This window comes from Eubalaena glacialis, chromosome 7 (assembly GCF_028564815.1).
Source record: "Eubalaena glacialis isolate mEubGla1 chromosome 7, mEubGla1.1.hap2.+ XY, whole genome shotgun sequence".
NCBI lineage: Eukaryota > Metazoa > Chordata > Mammalia > Artiodactyla > Balaenidae > Eubalaena > Eubalaena glacialis.
The window spans coordinates 67,470,055-67,492,499 of NC_083722.1; the positions used below are offsets into that span (position 1 = coordinate 67,470,055).

Genomic DNA, 22,445 nt, shown 5'->3' on the forward strand with positions numbered 1-22,445 from the left:
TTTGGATTGGGTTTTTTTTTTTTGATATTGAGCTGCATGAGCTGCTTGTATATTTTGGAGATTAATCCTTTGTCCGTTGATTCATTTGCAAATATTTTCTCCCATTCTGAGGGTTGTCTTTTTGTATAGACGCTAATGTTAAAACTTTGGTATCCAGACATCACCAAGGAGAACTTCTTACAGTGTTGCCACATTGCAACAACATTTTTAGTTATTACAGAATTTTTTTCTCTTCAAACAGGTTTACCATCTTTCTGTTCCTGCCTCTTCAGCCTTCTCTTATCTGTCTAGTGTGTTTTCTCTCTCTCACACTTTTTAAACCAACACTTGTGAAAATGAGAACTTGAAGTTTCAAGTCTACAGATCTGAAATGCAATACCCAAAGAAATCTAAGATTTAATAAAATAAAATTGAAGAAAGAGTTATGGGGCTGCTCTTTTATGTGCCCAAGCTGTGTTTGGGACATTGAAAATGGTGTTCTAAGAACGAAAAGGGCTGGGCAAAGTGATATCAAGTGGAATTCTCTGTTCATTTGAGATTGTGGAATGCCTCTTACTTCAGGAATTAGGGAGGAATTCTGAATAGTATCTAATTTAAAAGACTATGTTGTTATGATGGCTGCTGCTGTATCTCCCTTTGGGAATAGTTGGGTTTCAAAAATGTCCCTTTGGCCTAATAAAACACTGGGTCTGGAGTTTAATTCAGTTTCTATTTGTAGCTGTTAATTGTATACCCGTTAATGTGGACATTTAAAAACTATAATTTGAGAGTCAAGAGCAAGCAAACTCTTTCTGCAAGTTCAGAATATTAGTTTTATAACTGCAGAACTTCTTACTTCATCATCTTCCTGTCTTTCTGCCTAAGAGGCTCAGTCCAGGGTATGTGAGGTTGAAGCACATTTGACCTTTTAATGTCAATCTGATGATTTCAGATAAAGCCAAAAGAGGCCTGGCTTCACTTTGTCAAAGTTGTTGTAAAATGGGTTTTGATTTCAAAATAGTTTAGGAAATAGCATTACAATCTTAAATTATTTTTAGAAATAAGCAAGCAACCAATCATGCCTGTGGTTGCAGAATGATAGTTTCTATTAGGGTAATAGAACCAGTGATGGTGTAGATATGCCTCAAAGCATAATGATACTAGAAATAAGAGTCCCCCCACCAACCCCCTCATTTTCCTTAGGTTTTCCAAAAACGCACACAATAGTAGCATAATACTTGAATATACCATTTTTTATCTCTTTTAGTTTCAATGTTAGAAGGCCAGGCAAATTTTTTTTTTATAAATTAATTTTGGTTGCACTGGGTCTTTGTTGCTACGCAAGGGCTTTCTCTAGTTGTAGAGAGTGGGGGCTATTCTTCGTTGCGGTGCGTGGGCTTCTCGTTGCGGTGGCTTCTCTTGTTGAGGAGCACAGGCTTCAGTAGTTGTGGCACGTGGGCTCAGTAGTTGTGGCGCACAGGCTTAGTTGCTCCGCAGCATGTGAGATCTTCTGGGACCAGGGCTCAAACTCATGTGCCCTGCAATGGCAGGTGGATTTTTAACCACTGTGCCACCAGGGAAGTCCCAAGGCCAGGCAGATTTTTACAGACTATAGGACAAACGTGCATAAGAACAATATCCACGTATTACTTGGATTTCTGAGTTGGGAGAAGAATTAAACAATCTCATTTACCTTTTTCTGTTTAGTATTGGCATATTTGAATGTCATACTTAGGTCAGTAAAAACTTAAATGACAAATACCAAGGAGAAAATTATGTGGTTTGTTTGTTTATTAATTATTCTTACAGTTTTCCTTTTTAATATTAATATTTCTTTAAATTTTTATAGAACAAGTGGAAAATCTATACAGATAACATTGCAGGGAAACATTATTTGTTGTGTATTGTTTAGTGGTATCCAAAGTTAATTTTTGCAAGTGAGATGTCATGTTGCTGTGGCATTACTGGCATAGATTATATGATGTTTGTCAGTTTACAAGACACCGAACTCCAAAGCAATTTCTTTTATGCTGGAGGCAGTTCAGTTTTATCTCTTTAAGGGTCTGCAGCATTAAAATGTTTTTGATTTCCTGTGATGCTTACTGATACAAAATGCCAGTGGATGATAAAATGGAGAAAGGCTATATGTCCCTGCTATGAATTTTGTGAAGCAGAAAGTTGGATCTGGATTTTGAATTTAGTATGAGGTTGACTTGAAAAGAATTAAACCTTTTAGTTTGAGATAATTGTAGATTCACATGCAGTTGTAAGAAATAGTACAGAGAGACACTGGGTATACTTCATCCAGTTTTCCCCGATGGTGACATCTTGGAGAACTATTGTGCAATATCACAACCAGAATATTGACGCTGAGATAGTTAATGAAGAGAACAGTTTCATCCCCACAAGGATCACCCTTATTGCCCTTTATAACCACACCCTCTTCCCTCTGTCTCATGCCCCTCCTTCCAGCCCCTGGTGACCACTAATCTATTCTCCATTTCTGTACTTCTGTCATTTTGAGGATGTCTGAATGGAACTGTATGGTCTGTAACCTTTCAGAGTTGGCTTTTTTTCACTCAACATAATTCTCTGGCTATTCATCCTGGTTGTTGCACGTGTTAACAGTTCGTTACTTTACTTTTTTATGATTTTTTTTGATGTGGACCATTTTTAAAGTCTTTACTGAACCTGTTACAACATTGCTTCTGTTTTATGTCATGGCCCTCTGGCTGCAAGGCATGTGGGACCCCAGCTCCCCGACCAGGGATTGAACCCGCACCCCCTGCATTGATAGGCGAAGTCCTAACCACTAGACTGCCAGGGAAGTCCCAACAGTTTGTTACTTCTTATTGCTTAATAGTATTCCTTAGTATGGCTGTACCACGGTTTATTTAACCATTTACCTGATGAAAGATACCTGGATCATTTCCAGTTTGGTTAGTTACAAATAAAGCTGTTGTAAAATTGATGTACAGATTTTTGTGTGGATGAAAGTCTTCATTTCTCTGGGATAAATGCTGATGAGTTTCTGGGTTCTCTGGTAGCTGCATGTTTAGTTCATTTGTTTTTTAGAGAAACTGCCAAACTATTTTCCAGCCTGCCTGTACCATTTTACATCCCCGCCAGGAATGGTATGAGTGATCCAGTTTCTCTGCATCCTCAGCAGCAGGTGGTGTTGTCACTCTATTTTATTTTTGCGATTCTGATAGGTGTGTAGTGATATCTCATTGTGGTTTTAATTTGCATTTCCCTAATAGCCAATGATGTTGAACATCTTTTCATGTGCTTATCTGCCAGTTGTATAGCTTCTTTGGTACAATGTCTCTGTGCTTTTGGTATCAAATCTACTCTTTACCTAGATTCTGAAGACTTTATCTTATTTTTTTACTTCTAGTTTTCTGTTTTACATTTAAATCCATGATCCATTTTGAGTTGATATTTTGTATAAAGTGTCAGATGACTTAGGTTGAGGTTTCCTTTTTGTTTTTCCTGTGGAGAGCCAGTTGCTCCAGCAACATTTCTTGAAAAGATTGACTTCCCTCTGTTGTATTGCCTTTGCACCTTTGCCAAAAATCAGTGGGCCATACTTGTATGGAGCTAGTTCTGGATTCTCTGTTCTGGTCCATTGATCTGAGTGCCTGTTTCTCTGACGATGCCACACAGTCTTGATTACTGTAGCTGTATAATAAGTCTTGAAATCAGGTGGAACAATTTCAACCACCTTATTCTCCTTTTTCAAAATTGTTTTGGCTCTTCTGATACTTCTGCTTTCCACATGAATTGTAGGATAATCTTATTGATATCTACAAAAAAAATCTTGCTACGATTTTGATAGGAATTTCAATAAACCAAGCTATCAGTTTGGGGGAAATTGAGATCTTTACCGTGAGTCTTACTATATATGAACATAGTATATCTCCTTTTTGTATTCATTTATGAGATGGTCAGTCAGGAGCGGCCACAAGAGGAGAGAGAGGAGAGGCTCAGGAAAATAAAGTTTATTATGTTTACAGGTCCCAGAGACAGGCATGGCATACAGGGCCGTATGGAAAAACACCAAGGTGGTCAGGAGGCAGAAGAGGGGAGTGCTTAAGCCATAGCCTTTATTGGGGTTTCCATGGGAAAGGCGAGGCAGGATAAACACCTTAGAATTGGCTAGTCTGAATAATTTCAGCAGGCTTTGGGCTATAGGAAGAGTCTCTCGTTGCGTGGTACCTGGCCCTGGGATGATGAAGGCAGAAGAATATTGCCTTCTGAGTTATAAGGGCCAGATAGAGGAGGTATGGCTCTGGATTGGCGAGTTTGCATATTAAAGACATGCTCTCCTGGGCCTTTGCTACCTCTAAGAATTGGCTGGCCCTGGGAGGGTAGGGTCATTCTCTCCCCAGCCAGAAAGGTTTTTTTAAGATGTCAAAACATCATATTGTACAGAAAATAAAATACACACACACACGCACACACAAATACATCTCTTCATTTATTTAGCTTGTCTTTGATTTTTTTAAAAACAACATTGTTTATATTTATATTATACATAACTTATCAGTCTAGTGGTGTCATCATTTTACCCATTCAAGTGAAGTATAGAAAACTTACCTCCCTTTTCAATATTTAACCTCCCTCATTTTTATATAGTTGTCTTAAATATATCCTCCAAATACATTTAGAACCAAATCAAGCATTTTCCTAACATTTGCTTCAACCATCCAACATAATTTAGAAAACTTAATAGGAGGCGGAAAGCCTATTGTATTTACCTGTATTTTTGCCTACCATGTTTTTGCTTCCTTCCTGATTTTCCAAGGTTCTTTTTTTTTTTTTTTTAATCATTTCCTTTCTCTTTAGAATACTTCCTTTATCCGTTCTTTTATGATAGGTATGCTGGTGACAAATTGCTGTTTTTGTAGGTAAAAAGAAAAGGCTGAACATTGTTAATTTCAGATGGATTCAAGGTAATACTAGTGGATGATCAGTACGGGTTGAAAGAAAAGGAAGACTGTGTGTAGAAGTGACCTGCAAGGGCTGATGTGATGTATATGATTCCTTTTTCCTCCTCAACCACTTTATATGGGGGATTCAATGTGTGTAAGGCAGTGGGTGGTGGGAGTTACACAAGGTGGTATCCGTGTACAGGGGAATACTACTCAGCAATGAAAAAGAATGAACTATGTATAAACATAACAACATGGAAGAATCTCAAATGCATTATGCTAAGTGAAAGAAGCCAGACAAATAAGAATACCTAGTATATGATTCCATTAACGTAAACTCTAGAAAATGCCAACTAATGACAGAAAGTAAATCAGTGGGAGGAGAGAAAGGTAGTGAAATGGAGGGATTACCAAGGGAACTTGAGGAAACACTTGGGGGTGTTGCTATCTTGATTGTGGTGGTGATTTCACTAGGACGTGCGTATGTCAAACATATCTAATTGTACACTTTAAATATACGCAGCTCTGGAAATTCCCTGGCGGTCCAGTGGTTAGGGGTCGGCACTTTCACTGCCGTGGCCCTGGGTTCAATCCCTGGTCAGGGAACTAAGATCCTGCAAGCCTCACGGATGGCCAAAAAAAAAAAAACTGCAGCACATTGTAGGTCAGTTGTAACTCAATAAAGCTGTTCAGAAAAACCCACATCAACAAGTGTTCCTCCCGTGCATGACTATTGTGCAGCTCCCTGATGTGCAACTCCAACTTGTCCACACTCTTGTTTTACAGTATGGGACCAGTGATTACATGCTGGGATGTTGTAGCATCATCAGATTGCTCTGAAAGTTTTTAAGTGCTCAGTTTCAGTTTTTAAACTTTTTAATTTTTAAAAAAATTTATTTTATTTTTTGTTTATTTATTTTTGGCTGCGTTGGGTCTTCATTGCTGCGCACGGGTTTTTTTCTCTAGTTGTGGTGAGCGAGGGCTACTCTTTGTTGTGGTGCGCGGGCTTCTCATTGCCGTGGCTTCTCTTGTTGTGGAGCATGGGCTCTAGGTGTGTGGGCTTCAGTAGTTGTGGTGTGTGGGCTCAGTAGTTGTGGTGTGTGGGCTCAGTAGTTGTGGCGCGCAGGCTCTAGAGCGCAGGCTCAGTAGTTGTGGCTCACAGGCTTAGTTGCTCCGTGGCATGTGGGATCTTCCCAGACCAGTGCTCGAACCCATGTCCCCTGCATTGGCAGGCAGATTCTTAACCACTGCTCCAACAGGGAAGCCTTAATTAATTTTTAAAGTGAGATATAATTGACATACAACATTGTGTTAGTTTTAGTTGTACGACCTAATGTTTTGATATATGTTCAATTTAAAAACTTATATCTTGTCACAGTAAGAAATCATCTTGTTTGTGCACCATGTTTTCAGTTGCATGCACTGTTTCGGAGCAATGCTTCCACACTATTTATATACAATTTTTTCCCATCTCATTCGATATGTATCATTCTGAAACCATTAGACCCTACTTCATGGTCACAGTATCATTTGATTAGCCTGTGTTCTGGGGTATACATTCTGGCATGGAGCACATGGGATTTTCTCAGCATGAGTCCTAGGAAATTAAGTAGATCTGATAAAACATGCTGCCAGATTTCCAAGTGGATTATACTGGAATGTTGGTATAATGTTGCCCCACTTGTATTTTTGAAGGAATCATTTAAAAGTTTCATGCAGTGTAAGAATTTTTCAAACTGGGGTGCGCTGGAGCATCCTAGGGATCTGGCATGGGAAAATCTGTGTTCAGATTCTGGCTTCCAAGTGGGCTGGATGGCATGTGGGCAAGTGGCTGCAACTCTCTCAGCCTAGGTTTTCTGGCTTTAAAGATAGAGCAACGGTTCCCTCACAGAAGATTGGCAATATAGTGAAAATGCTTGGTAACTGATAAGTGCTGTAAGTTGGTAAGTTTATTTCACTGGGTGTATTTGTATCTTCGTCTGGGAGAGTTACTATTTTTTTCCTTCAGGAATAAGGCCCGTATGTTGAAAATAATTTGGAAACCAGTTCTTAAAAATGGAAGATGAATTTTGTAGAGTGTCTTGCCTGTTACATATAGGCTAAAGAACCAAGAGATACACATGAAATAATATACTTTTTCCCTCTCTTTTCAGGCAGTTACTCTCTTAACCGAATTAATTAGGGAAAACTTCAGGAACAGCAAATTAAAACAGTGCCTTTTACCAACCCTGGGGGAGCTGATCTATCTTATAGCCACCCAGGTAAGACTGTCTGGTTAACTCTGTTGTTCTTTGATGTGTTCTGACGTATCATGGCTGATAAGTGTTAATACCAAAGTTTTTTGATTTTGCCCCTTTGAGCACACCTAAGGAGTTTAGGAAAATTTTTACCTCTGGAGGAGAGAGGCTCTCAGTGTCTTTCTGACTCTTCTTCTATCTCTCCTTGTCTGTCTTCCTTCTCCCCCAGTGCCTCTTTTTCTTTAAAGTGTAGAAGATTCTCAGGCTGTATTTTGAAACCAGTGGACCAGAGTCCCCAAAGTACTCCCTAGTTTGCTGCCATCTTTGACTCCTTCATGCGAGAGGATCCTGTGGGTTCTCTCAGTGTAAAAGCACCATTATTATTTAAAACACTGTGTGTAAATATAGCTCTTAACATGGCATGAGAATCTGTGACTGCAGAATTTGACTTCTTATATTTGGGAATATATTGAATAGATATAGATAAATTACGAGTTATTCATTTCATGTGATGCTCTGAGTGTTTTAATGAGTACCAGTTAAGTTATAAGTTAATCAAAAGTTCTCTCCTTGTACATATGTTTTGCTTCTAGAACTTGCTTAAATGTTATATAACCTGAGTATCCTTAGTATCTAAATTGACTTTCTGGATGATCATCATTTTAAGGCAATTAACTTAATTACTATAAAACATCAGTATTTAAAATCATTTAGTTCCATATTCAGTATTGATAGCCTGTACGGCAAATCTCACCTCCTTAGTCTTCCTTTTCATAAATGTCTTGGCTATTCCTGGCCCTTTACATGTCAGAATAAATTTTAGAATCAGATTGTCCAATTCTGAAATCATCTTTTGAACCCTGCATTGACTATACAGAAATACTGCTGTCTTTGTGATTTTGAGTCTTCTAATGCATGTTCGGGATTGTACTGCATCTATGAGGAAAGTATTAGTACATTTATGGTATGTTTTCCTTTAATGCACAAAAAAATGGTGTTTTCATATATTTATATTAAAAGATCTTTCATTTAAGTTATTTAAATTATTGGGTTGGCCAAAAAGTTCGTCATCTTAACAGAAAAACCCAAATGAACGTTTTGGCCAACCCAATATATTTCACTCATAAAGCTTTTGTACATTTAGCTTGGTTGAGTGCATTCTCAGGTAATTTTATATTTTGAAGAGATAACACATTCATGAAACTAGAAAACTTGGAAGTATAGAAAGGTATACAGAGAAGGGTCTCTTTTCTATTTTTGTCCCCCATCTGTGTAGTTCCGCAATAAATAACCATTACGATTACTTTCTTACTTATATTTACAGCATTAGGTTTGCACAAATGAGTGAGTAGAAATGTAGATTCTTACTTTGTCTCATTTTATATAGCAAGTAGAGCAACTTTTTTCACTTAATAGTTACACAGTATTAAAAGCAGTGTATGGAGATACATACACTGGAGCTATTTCTTAATAATTAATATGGATGTCTTTCTCAATTAGTACTTAGAGCTCCCTCCCTCCTCCTCTTGCACTGGAACATTCTCTTGTGTGCTAAGTTTTGTGAAAGACGGTTTTCCTTGAGGTTCTTGGGGGGTGGGGCTGGAGAGTTTATATTGACTTTACTCTTACCTTGGGCCCTGGAGGCCTTGACATCAAAGCTCAAATTTACCAAGTTCTGCAGGCCCTCAGAATAAAAGCAAACTTCAGTGCTCTGTTTATCCCTTCATGCTTGCAGCTAATTTTTGGCTTGATTATTCTTTGTTTTCTTGTCAGCTGTCTGAGGCATTTTAAGGATACAGAATAAAACTGCTTTCCTTAGAAGAAAGGTCAGGTATCTCAGACCACAGGAAGTGTGGTCTGCCATCTTATCATGGGTGGGAGTCTAGTCCAATTTTTTGGGGGGGCGTGTGTCCCATTCTTTTTTTTTACCTTTCCCCCCAGCTTAATTGAGGTATAATTGGCATAGCATAAACTGCACACGTTTAAAGATTAAAATTTCATCAATGCTAATATATGTATACATCTGTGAAACCATCACCACAGTCAAGATAATGAAAATATGGCCTCCAAAAGTTTTCTCAGCACCGTTTGTTACCCCTCCCTCCTGCCCCTCTCCCCACCCCCAGGCAACCGCTGATTTGCCTTCTGTCATATAGACTAGTTTGCATTTTGTAGAGTCTTATATAAATGGAATAATGCAGAATCATATTTCTATTTGTTTCTAAAAGTAGATCTAGAGAATCATTTCCCTTGGTTCTCACTTTAATTGGATGTAAGCTAGGCTGTTTTAATAAAGGGATGATTCTGTGGCCATGACATTTGACCACATCTTATGATAGCAAACCAGAAAAGGAAGTTATTGTCCCTGGATCCACACAAATCACTAATGTTTCACGAGATGAGGCTGTTAGTGGCATTGCCACTTAGAATATAGGTCAACCTTAACATCTCAGGTCACTGCTGACGTAGTGAGACTGAACTGAAGTGAGTGATATATGTATACACACACACACACATACATACATACATACATACATACATACATGCATATCGTATATAATGTAGACACCTAAGTCCTGTCCTTTTGATTCTCTGGTAACACCCTACGGTTATAAGCATGAGAACAGAAGACCAGACTGTGATTCTGACGAGGATATTATGAGGCAACACATTTATAGTTTACGTATTTTTCTTTCTGACTTTTGTCAAGGATACATACCACATTGAGGCCAGGTATTCTTATATTTTGTCTCTTTTTGTCCAGCCCATAATCATTTCCAGATGACCTCCTTGCTTCACTCTTGTGTCCATTGAAGTCTTCCCCAAACATCAGCCAGAGTGAGCCTGTTAAACCCATGAGACTCTGCAGTTGTCACTCCTCAGAGCCCTCCCATGCTTCCTGTCTTCCTCGTTGTCACAGCTAAATCTCTAGTTGCCTTCTGGGCTCTTGTGAGCTGCCTCTCCAGTCCCCATATGACCTCTGCCCTCACGACCCTCTTACTTGTTTCCTCCTCCCAGGCGCACTGCCCTCCCCACAGTCCCCTGAAAACCCCCGTACCCTGATCCTGCCTCCACACCTTTGCATTCGCTGTTCCTCCTGCTTGCATTGTTTTTCCCCCAGATGTTTACACTTTCTCTCTGCTCACATGGATCCCTGCAGAGAGCCTTCTCCTGGCCCTGAGCAATGTGAGATGGAGCCTGTCTGACTACAGTCTTCCTCTAACCCCTTAGCCTGCTGTGCTTTTCTTCCTTTTTTTTTTTTTTTAATTAAAAAAGTGTTTTTATTGAGGTATAGTTGATGTACAATGTTGTGTTTAATTTCTGCTGTACAGCAAAGTGACTCAGTTTTATATATATATATATATATATATATATATATATATATATATACACTTTTTAATATTCTTTTCCATTATGGTTTATAACAGGATATTGAATACAGTTCCCTGTGCTATACAGTAGGACCTTGTTTATCCATTGCTATGCTTTTCTTTATAGCGCTCATCACTATCTTGACTTGTTTATTTTGTTTAATTAAAAAAAAACTTTGTCCCCCACTAAATACCATTAAGACAGAACGTTTATCTTTCTTGCTCACAGCTGTGTGGCTATTGTTTAGAAGAGTTCCTGGCACACAGTAGGTGCCTTTTTCCACTCATGAACTGCACCAAGGCCAATGGGACTGGAGGGGAATGAGCAGGAAGTAGGGCTGCAGAGACTGGCAGGGACGTGACCATGGAGGGCTCCTCGGCCAAATCAGATGCCTGGGTCTTTATCCTGAGAGCAAGGGGAAGCCGATAAAGTTTTAAGAAGGGTAAGGGTGTCATCTGATTTAAGTGCCACAAAGATGACTCTGGTTTAAATGTGGAGAATAGATTGGAGGATGGTAAGAGAGGCTTCTGGATCCTAATGGAGAGTAAGTGAAGTAGGAGCAAACTTAGGAGAGGAGTGGGCATTTCAGAAAAGAGAAGGTCGATAGGGCTGAATGTCCAAGAAGGAGGACCACAGAGTCCCCTGGCTTGAGTGACACGAAAGTCACCGGTAACCCCAACAAGAGCTGTTTCGTGTATTTATTTATTTAACGTGGAGTGAGTGAGGCCGAAGAAGTCAGACTGCAGCATGTTGAGGATTTAGGGGGAGGTGAGGACACTTGAGGAAGTGAACGTAAAGCTTAGGATGGTTGTGGGAAAGAGCGGAGGGGCTAGGGGCTGTTTTGAAAATGGGAGACAACAGGGGGCCAGATCAAGCTGGCGGAATAGAAGGACGTGGAGCTCACCTCCTCCCACAAAGACATCAAAAATACACCTACAGGGGACTTCCACTGCCGGGGGCACGGGTTCGATCCCTGGTTGGGGAACTAAGATCCCACATGCCACGCGGCCCAGCCAAAAAAAAAAGAGAAAAACATCTACATGTAGTTCTCACAGAACACCTGAAAATGGGAGATGACAGTGAGTCTGTTCTAGTGGAAATGGAAGGGATCCCGTGGAGATAGGACATCGAACACTTAGGAGCAACAAGGGATGGTCCAGATCCTAATGACCCTGAAGAAAGCAGGGTGGGAACGGGCTCGTGAGCCCATGTGGAAGGGGCGGAGGACCCTGTCCTGCTGTAACCACTGGGCGTGAGCAGCAGCTGGCTGCAGGTGGAGGTGAGTTAGTAGTTCCTTTCTCATCACTTCCACGGTCTCTGCGAAGGAGGAAAAGTAGGTGAAGTGATGGGAGGGCCGCGGGGTTGACATACTGTGGTCCTTTAGGAGAGGGAGTTGGTCAGAGAGAGAGACAGGCCTGGAGAGTGACGTGGAAGGTCCCTGGGCTTGCTGATCCTAGGTCCTTTGTGGACTCTGTGTTCTTGGCGTCACCCCTCCAAGAGCCCAGCTGTCTGAGCGCGGGCTTGGAGAAAAGAAGCCACTGGCTCCCTCTAAGGTTGAGTTTGCCCGGGCCCAGGACAAGGGCACTCCAGAGGGTGAGGTCATTCAGGCCTTTGGCAAGAGTGATTAAATGATAGACCAGGAATCTAAGTGGCTGCCAGGGAGGGTAGGGGATAGACTGGGGGAAAGAGAAGGGGTGGGGGAGGGGAGACGGGGAGCAGAGTCCAGTGATGTTAAGGAAAGGTTGTGGTGGGCCTTCTGAATAAATGAGCTGGAAGGGAGGAAAGTTGTGTTTGGAAGTTGAATTGGGTGCTGAATTCGCGATTTTTGAGCTGGAGCAGCTCTGGATGATAATGTCTAGATTATGACCCTATGTGGAATTCCATGATTAAGGGTACAGTTTTAATGGGTCACAATTCTCATCATGGGTATTAAATACTTTTGGATCAGTAAGGTACCAATTCTAACATTTGGACAATCTTAAATAAATATTCTAAGCAGAGCCTAATTTCTTCTGCTATAAAGAGATTATTGTTTTTCACCTTTCTCTGTGGCCCCTGGTTTAGTTTGTGATTTTATTTGATAGGTTCCAGGAGTGTTCTTGCGGTTCTCTCTCTAATTTGGTTCTTCTGTGAAAGAATTTTTCCTGATGTCATTAAAATCAGTGTACCCGCTAATCATAATTGCTGACTTTTATTGAGCTTTGTCTTGCTAGGTAGCATCCTGAGTTTTACTTGTCCCTATGGATTATCCGGAGATATTACTCAAATCTGTGTGTTCTGTGCTTTCAAATCGTTACGGATAATGTCATACCTTTTAGGTAGGAGTCACTGTATCATCACCTACAGTTATCAGTGGAGTGGTTTCTCTATCGACCAGGTCATACTGTCATTTCTTAGTTCTTTCCATCTAGCTACTGCTGAGGGGATCTTATCAACATCATATACAACATAATGAGAAATAGAAGAAACACCTTGTATGTACAGTGCAGTAAAAGACCCCTCATCAGGTCATAATTGTCAGGCTGTACTTTCAATAGAATGTTAAGAAGTTTTAGGTAGTTTGTATATATGAAACCGAGCCTTTTTCTTGAAAGGGTTAATATCTTTTGTGCTATTAGCTTCACTGCCTTTCCTTCCACTTCATTTTAGGAAGAAAAAAAAAAGAAGCCCCGAGAATGCTGGGCTGTTCCCTCGGCTGCATACACGGTGCTAATGAGGTGCCTTCGGGAAGGGGTAAGGCTCCTTTGTTGTCCTCTGTAGACGCTTGCAATTGTAATAACCCTTCAGGCACTGTGTGAGGATTGTAGCCTGCAGCAGTGCAGGAGCCTGTCAACCAAGCACTGTATTGCTCCTGAATTTAAGTAATCCCGACAAGCCACTGTGAGCCAGTGACCTACAGTGGAACAAGTGTAAAAACGAACTAACTCTCATTCACTTGTTTAAATGTCTTGCTTTTTAAGAGGTGATAGCAAATATAAACAACCTAACTAGTTCTCAATAACATATGCTTAATCCTGCCCCCCCTTTTAAAGTTATCGATACAACAGTTTAACAAGCAAGGTGTATGCAGAGAATTTTCTGCGAACCTTCAACATCCCCGTGATTATCTTGTCAGGTTGCCATTTTGTGGTTCAGAAACGGGGAAGCTGCCACTAGTATCTGTTGATTTTAATATTAAGTAGTAGTTATTATGTGATGTGTTTTTTTTTTTTTTTCCAATTTATTCACATCCCTTCTCATGCTATTGTTAATGGCTGAAAACCAGCCAGCTGGCCAACCAACCAACCTGAATATGTAGTTCCTGTGTGTAATTGTGTAGAGGATTTAGTAATTGACCTAAAAGGTTGGCATTTTTCTGTTTGCTTTAAACCTTGACATTGTTTCACCCAAGGCAGAGCCATAAGCTAAAAACATTCCTTAAGGAATGAAAAAAACACATGTCAGAATAAACATCTTTCTTTTGAGTTCATTACTTCATGCGTTATATGGTAATGGAATGATGCCCCAAGTGTAGAAAAATCTCTGCAAGGTTTTCCCCTAGTGATCCAGAAAGGAGGTGTGAACACTTACCCGCCTGTAGGGTTAACTACGTAGTCAGTTGTCACTGTGGGATGTGAATGAAGCCAGTAATCTGTACTTTATCAACAATATGAGAATTAAGTTATTTTTATCTATAGTCAAAAGACATGTTTGGATTTATCATTCAAGGCCTCAAGCTAGGCACACCTTGGGGGCACACGGATGAAGAAGGTGGAATTTCTATTCATGCACAGATCCTACCTGTTGTGGGAGATAAGATAAAAATATAAAGTGGAATCTGTCAAGTACATTCATGCAAAAGAATAAAATATAGGAGCTCAAAGGAGAAAGGAGTCTTCTAGGAATTTTTTAAATGATGTAAAGAAATTTTTAAAACTTTGTGTCTTTAATTTATAAAACTTAGATTAATGCCTAGTAAAAGATGATCAATTCTAATCCATGAGGTGGTATCCTTTATTAAATATATCCTCCCCACCCCCTCCTGTGTTTTCATTGAGTACATATTGTAAAGAATAGCGTTTGATATACATGTGTATTGTTAACAAATAATAACTGTAAAATAGTGATGTAGCTAATGATATAGTTAATGAATATACACACTTGCCTTTTATTGTCTTGGTATGTATGACAAGTTTTGTATACTTTTCATTAAGAGGGAGAAAAGTCCAGAACTCTCTAATTTATGAAAATTTTATATGTTTGAAAAGCATTTAAGTGTATGCTTTGGCAGCATGTACACTAATATTGTCCCTATTAAATAAATTCAGAGGTGATCATCCCCCCCTAAAAAAAGATTTCTATCCTTACAAAAATAATTCAATTGTAGCAATTCTTTAGCATATTTGTCTAATGTATTCAGGACATAGTTGAGGTAAAAAAATTTTAAGCCACTTCAATGATTAAAAAAAAATTTTTTTTAACGTAGAAAACTGTTTTCCCAGCCCCTACTGGTATTTCTGAATGTAGGTTCTTTTCTAGTGAAATGTACCTCATATACAGAAGAGTATATGAAATGTAGGAGTATGGTTAAAAGCACACACTCTGACCCACTTACTCTATTTAAAAAAAAAGTGGGGGGGTAACTTCCCTGGTGGAGCAGTGGTTAAGAATCCGCCTGCCAATGCAGGAGACATGGGTTCGAGCCCTTGTCCAGGAAGATCCCACATGCCGCAGGGCAACTAAGCCCATGGGCCACAACTACTGAGCCTGCACTCTAGAGTCTGTGGGCCACAACTACTGAAGCCCTCATGCCCTAGAGCCTGTGTGCCGCAACTACTGAAGCCTGCGTGCCGCAACTACTGAAGCCTGCGTGTCGCAACTACTGAAGCCTAGGGCCCGTGCTCCGCAACAAGAGAAGCCACTTCAATGAGAAGTCCGTGCACTGCCACGAAGAGTAGCCCCCACTAGCTTCAACTAGAGAAAGCCCGCACGCAGCAACGAAGACCCAATGCAGCCAAAAAAAAAAAAAATGCCGAGGGGGGTGTTGCTGGTTGCTTAGAGAATTTTTCTCTCTCCCTCTAGGATTGCAATATGTACTTTCTTTCAAAGAGTAAACACTGTTCTGAGTTCGGTGATAAACTTTCCCAAGGTTTTCTTAAAATTTTTTTCTCTTTTACTTTCCCAAGTTTTTCTTTATAGTGTTTCCCTTTTTGAATGTATTGCTAAATATTACGTTGATTGAGTCTAAATGTTGAACTCTATAAATGGACTGGCACTGTGTTCTTTTGAGACTTAAGTTTTTTGCTTAAAGTTAGGTTGAGATTGGTACATGCTGATTGTGTAAAGTGTTTGTACCACTGAATAGTATGTTGTTGATGTGTGCCTCAGAGACACACGTGTGTATCAGTTTATACTCCCACCAGCAGTGTATAGGAATATCCATTAACTCACATCTTCTTGAACATTTGATGTAGTCAGACTTTAAGTTTTTGTCAGTCTCGTGGGCATTAAATTGTTTCTCAAAGTAGTTTTAATATGCATTTTCCTGATAACTAATGAGAATGACCATCTTTTTCTATTTATTTTGGTTTCTGTAGTTTTTCCTGTTGTGAAAATGATTGTCTTAATTTTTTCTGTTGCTTTGTAGGAATTCGGCACACCTTCATTCCCACCCTCCCACCTACCCAGCCTATTGTTATAAAATGTTTCAAGTATTAGAAAAGGAAAGAAAACTATAATGATTACCTCTATTTACATCACCTAGGTTCAACTGTTAACGTTTTGCCCTCTTTGCTTTGTTGTAATATGTGTGTGTGTATATCTATCCATATATGTGTATTTGTTATTTATTCATTCGTTTATTTTCTGAACTGTTTGAAAAAATTTCAGATGTCATGGTACTCCACCCATAGGAATTTTTTTAAAATGTATTCTGGATATTAATTTTTTGTTGTTTATGTGTATCCCAGATACTTTCTAATTTGTTTGGTCTTTTCATTTTCTTTACAGTGTCTATTGATAAGCAGAAGTTCCTAATTTTAATAGAAATTTATCAATCCATTCCTTTATGATTTGTGTTTTTTATATCTTAAGAAAAGCTTCTCTACTCCAACTTCATTAAGATGGTCTATTACATATTTCTTCTAAAAGTTTTATTTTTCCTTTTTCCCTTTAGAAGTTTAATCTATTTGTAATTGTTTTGTGTGTGTGGTGCTATGTGTGGATCCAGTTTTTTTTTTCTTTTAAATAAATTTATTTATTTATTTATATTTATTTTTGTCTGTGTTGGGTCTTCGTTTCTGTGCGAGGGCTTTCTCCAGTTGCGGCGAGCGGGGGCCACTCTTCATCACGGTGCGCGGACCTCTCACGTCGCGGCCTCTCCCTTTGCGGAGCACAGGCTCCAGACGCGCAGGCTCAGTAGTTGTGGCTCACGGGCTTAGTTGCTCCGCGGCATTTGGGATCTTCCCAGACCAGGGCTCGAACCCGTGTGCCCTGCATTGGCAGGCAGATTCCCAACCACTTCGCCACCAGGGAAACCCCGTGGATCCAGTTTTATTTTAAAAAGTAAACATAATCTGTTATCCCAGCATCACTTAATTAAAAGTCCATCTTCCCCCCATGGCTCTGCAGTGTACCTCTGTCATGTCAATGTGCATGTCTCTTCCTGGTCTCTATTTAGTTCTGTTGGCCTATTATCTGTGCCATGCTGTCTAAATTAATAGTATTTATTTTTAATAATTTAAAAATATAGAGGGGCGTTTTTTCTTACCACTTTAATCTTTTTCATGAGTTTCTTAGCTTTTTTTGGTTCCTTTTTACTTAAAAAGTTGATTCTAAAAGTTATATGCAAGTTCACCTGTTGGGATGTTGATTGAGAGTATATATCTATGAATAACTTTGAGGAGAATTGGTTGATATTAGTGAAAATGGAAGGCATACTCAATGAGAAAACTAAAAAGAGAATGACACATTTGGTTTAAAAAACACTGGAATAAGATGATTGAAGTTCCTTTGAATTCTTGATGACATTCAGCTAATGTATTTAATTCATTGCTTAAGTTAACTCTCTCATATACAGCTCCCGTTCTTTACAGGTAGCATTTATGAAACATATTATGTACTGGCTGGACACAGGAAAGGCGAAAACGATTAAGACACTGCCCTATCTTCATTTATTCGGAAAGAAAATTTTTTTTTTATCCCTGGTTTAGTATGCCATTTATTGTTGTTTTGTAACTACATTTGCTTTTTTTTTTTTTCCTTTTTCTTTCTTGTGTAGTTACTGAGACATTTAAGGCTATTAACTTTCAACCTAGTGTTAGCTGTATCCCATTGTTTTGACATGTAGTGTTTCCATTATTGTTATTTTATAGATAATCCCTAGTTTAAAATTTTATCTTGGTCCCGAGTTGTTTATGAGATGGTTTAAACTTTTTCAGGTGGGTGGGATTTTATTGCCTCTTTTTTCTTTTGTTGCAATAACAAAGTTGCATTACTGTATAGATCAAGATTGTGGTCTGTTCTATTTCTCGTATTTTTTTAAATTGTGGTAAAACATATATATTTAATATAAAATTTACCACCTTAACCTTTAAGTATATAGTTAGGTAACTCACATTGTTGTGCTATTTCTGTTGTTCTTAAATATATTGAGATGTTTTTTGCCTAACTTAATTGACTTCTTTTTTCCACTTTCAAAACTTAGTAATGTACCTTGTTGAACATGGGCTGTTGATTCTGGTTTGTACTCCCTTTTCTCCTCCCTTTAATCTGTGCATTGAGAGAAAAGCGGAATGGAAATTTTACTTTTTTGTTTTAATTGATATGTAGACTTCTTAGAAGACAATTTTAGTTTTAAATTATACATATTGTTTTTGTTCATTGTGCATAGATAACTAGCTTTACCATGGGAAATTCACATGTGTTATAAGGGTTTTCCGGTCAAATACCTTGGGACACACTGGGTTAAACAAGGTTGAATAGTTTCGTTTGTTTGTATTTAGTACTTTTCAGAGCTTTTAATTATGAATCTCCATGGGCGCATATCGTATGTGATGTTTTCAAAGTTATTTGCCCACAGACCTACCTTATCCTGTGGCATGCTGTGAGATCCATTTAGGGAGAGGAAGATAGTCTTACACTGGGACTGTCATGAGTTTGTTTAAATAGTTTTCAGTAGGTTTTCTCTTTTTCAAAAAGTTACCTAAGAGATTATGACCTTGTTTTCCAAACAGGTCAACCTGTTATGATTTCTATAATTTTAACAATGGTAATAGAGATGTGAGTCAAATGCCTTTGATCTTGTTACAGATGTAAATGCTCAGGTGGAAAGAGGGGAAGTATTTAGAGTGAGAGATTTAAGGTGGAACATGCAAAAAAAAAAAAAAAAAAAAAAAGGAAGATATGGTATAACTGTTTTAAAAAGAGTGTGGCAATATAGAAGAAAAGGTACCCATGGTGACACTGAGTCATCGTTTCAGAGTTGGGGCTGGCATTTCGGAGACCTTGAGCTGGGAGTCAGAGGATGTGGATTTCAGTCCCAGGTGTGCCACTCTTGAGTAGTTTGATATTGGCCAAGCCCTGGGGCCCCATCTGATGTTTTGTATAAGGAAAGGTACCTGTGTTGGTTGATCTTCCACATGCTTCTGACTTGGGCCCTCTTTGACAGCTTTCCATTCCATTGCTTTGACCTTCATGTTTGTAGACAGTAGCAAAGAGCAATTCTCCCCTTGGTATCATTGCAGTATTGATCTCAGGAATATTTGGCATTGAACTTACATGGCATATGTTCTGTATGTGCATGGAATAGGGAGGCTGAGAAAGCTGGCTTTTCTTGAAGGTAGTTATTTTTATCTGGGTAGGTAGCAACCTACTGTACAGTGCACACAGAAGCTGGAAATAGTACGTAGAGTGTTTCCACATGTTTAGAGGAGAAGATTAATTTATGCATTTGTATCTAATCCACCACCTCTTTTTTTATAGCTTGCATAATAGTCTGTATATAATTATGGGTGCTGAAGTGACACCTGGCATATGTTAAAATGTGAGGTTCAAAAAATAAATGGTTGGCTTTATTATTCATTTCTCAACAATAGCTTATTAGATAATTTTGATGTAACAAAATTCTTTTAAGAGGAAATTGAATGTTCAGTTTTAGTGCTTTTTAAAAAAGAAAACTATTGGTAAATTGCTTGTATTTAATTAGAAAAAGATGGGGCTTGAACTAGAATGTATAGAGGTGTTAGCCATTATATGTATTATCTTTGAGGTGTTTTTAGACACTAGTTAACGAAAGTGAGAGATAAGTTAAAATTCTTGATACTGGATAAAAGTGAAAATGTACAGCTGTATTTTCTGTCTTTGGAACTGTCACAGTTTAAGTTTAATCTTCCTAATAAAGAATGTGTGTGCCATCAACATTGGGTTCTCTGCAGGTACGCACAGTTCTCCTCGCCTTTATGTAGTGAAAGTGAGCATCATGTATGTGGAATAGGAATGATGCAGGGTTTCTTGTGTTTTTCCTTTTAATATCACTATTCATAATATTTGGAAGGCTATTATTAGTAGGATGCAATACTAAGTATGGAGTTACCTAATGTGTCTTGAAGCAAACCTTTGAGAATGGCACAAAGAAGCGATCCTGAGTTTGCACTGAGTAGGGAGTAGACCAGCTTCCAGAGACTTGGTGGGGTGAGAGGCACAAAGTATGGTATGTTCACTGCTAGGGTGAGGTTTGTACCTCCTCTTCTTCTGCGGCAGATAATCTTAAGGGGGAAGCTCCACAGGGTTCTACGATTTATATTGGTTGGGTTTCATGTAAATTTTCATGTTCCTTTAACTGTTTTACCCCATTACATGCTTTGTAAACTTAACAAATTCTATACCTCTTTTGTTTCTTTCTCATTTAATACCCGTCTTTATGTTTTTTCTATTTATCTTTTTATTATTATTTTTAACTTAATGGTATTGTGGTTAGGGGGAGTGGTGTATGTATGATTTTAAATCTTTGGAATTTGTTGAGACTTCTCTCATGACTCAGTATGTATATGTACTTAGGGGGAAAAAAAGGTGAAATTCTGCCATTGTTGGGTGATGTGCTTTTTTTCTTGCAGTAGGTCAAGCTTGTTAATCTGATAGATAGATATAGCTATAAATCTATGTTCATGCTGATTGTTTTTTGTCTGTTTTATCAGAGATAGGTATTTAAATTGTTTTTCAGCTTTATTGAGGTATGATTGACATAAAATTGTAAGATATTTAAAGTGTACAAAGTGATGATTTGATATATGCATACATTGTGAAAGGATTCCCCCACTGAGCTAACACATCAGTCATCTCATATTTTATCCCGTTACCTTTTTTGGGGGTTGGGGTGAGAACATTTAAATTCTCCTCTTTTAGCAAATTTCAATTATACTATACGGTGTTATCAACTAGAGTCACATTGTTTTATATTAGATCCCCAGACCTTATTCATCTTACAGGTGAAAATTTGTACCTTTTACCAACCTGTCCCTATTTTCCTCACTTTTACCTTTGTTTATTTTTCCTGTTTTGTTTGTTTTTTTAAGAATGTTCCTTTTCTTTTTTTTCTCTCTTTTTTAAATTTATTTTTTAATATTTTATTTATTTATTTTTACTTTTGGCTGCATTGGGTCTTTGTTGCTGCGCATGGGCTTTCTCTAGTTACAGCCAGCGGGGGCTACTCTTTGTTGCGGTGCTCGGGCTTCTCATTGCGGTGGCTCCTCTTGTGGAGCACAGGCTCTAGGCACGTGGGCTTCAGTAGTTGTGTCTCTTGGGCTCTAGAGTGCAGGTTCAGTAGTTGTGGCGCATGGGCTTAGTTGCTCCGTGGCGTGTGGGATCTTCCGAGACCAGGGCTCGAACCCGTGTCCCCTGCATTGGCAGGTGGATTCTTAACCACTGCGCCACCAGGGAAGTCCCTTACCTTTGTTTTTGAAAGGTGTTATTGTTGGGTATAGATTAGTAGGTTGACAGTTATCTTTTTTTCTTTTTCTTTTGGTACTTTAAAGATATTGTTCCACTGTCTTCTGGTTTACATTGTTTCTGATGAGAAGTCTCCTGTCATCCTTATTTTTGTTAGGTTATGTGTTAGATAATCTCTACATAATGTGTCTTTTTACTCTAGCTGCTTTTACAGGTTTCTCTTTATTACTGGTTTTTAGCAGTTTGATTATGATGTACCTTGGTGTGACTTTTCTTTTTTCTACTTGAGGTTCATTGAGTTTCTTAGAGTGTGAATTATTAATTTTCATAAATTTGAAAAAATTTCAGCCAGTAGTTCTTCAAACAAATATTTTTTCTGCCTCCCTCTGCCCCCTTTTGGGATTCTCATTGCACATACATTAGGTTGTTTGAAGTTGTCCCACAGTTCACTGATGTTCCAATGCTTTTTTCTTTCTTACCCAGTCTTATATCTTTCTGTGTTTATTTTGGATAGTTTCTTTTTCTTTCTTCTTCTTCTTTTTTTTTTTTTTTTTTTTGCTAAGTGTTGTGTCTTCACTAATCTTCACTAATCATTGAGTCTGCAGAGTCTAATATGTTAATCCATTTCAGTGTATTTTTCATATAAGACATTATAATCTCTAGCCCTTTGATTTGGGTCATTTTTAAATTTTCTATTTCTTTCCTTATGCTTGCTTCTTCTTTCTTTTTTCTTGAGTGTATGGACTGTATTTATAATAGCCATTTAAATACTTTTTTCTTATTCTGTCACCTGTGTCATTTCCCTTAATTAAATTTTCTTTTTATGAGTCATATTTTCCTGCTTTTTAGTGTGTGTGAATTTAACTGGATGTCAGACATCGTGATTTTTTATGTTGGGCACTTTTGTTTCTTTATAGTCTTTTAAGTACTTTTGTGCTTTTTCTTGGTCTTATTTAAGTTACCTGGAAACAGCTTGATCCTTTCTGAGACTTTTAAGCAT

The 22,445-nt window shown here is 38.5% G+C and overlaps 1 protein-coding gene across 5 annotated transcripts in view; it reads left to right on the forward strand.

Moving 5' to 3' along the window:
• ULK4 (unc-51 like kinase 4) overlaps positions 1-22,445 on the forward strand; it is a 529,164-nt gene that overhangs the window by 80,991 nt on the left and 425,728 nt on the right. For all 5 annotated transcript variants that reach the window (XM_061195276.1, XM_061195278.1, XM_061195279.1 and 2 more), the window contains exons 18-19: positions 7,067-7,174; positions 13,172-13,255. In XM_061195276.1, coding sequence (XP_061051259.1) covers positions 7,067-7,174; positions 13,172-13,255 — 192 coding nt within the window. The remainder of the gene's footprint in view (positions 1-7,066; positions 7,175-13,171; positions 13,256-22,445) is intronic.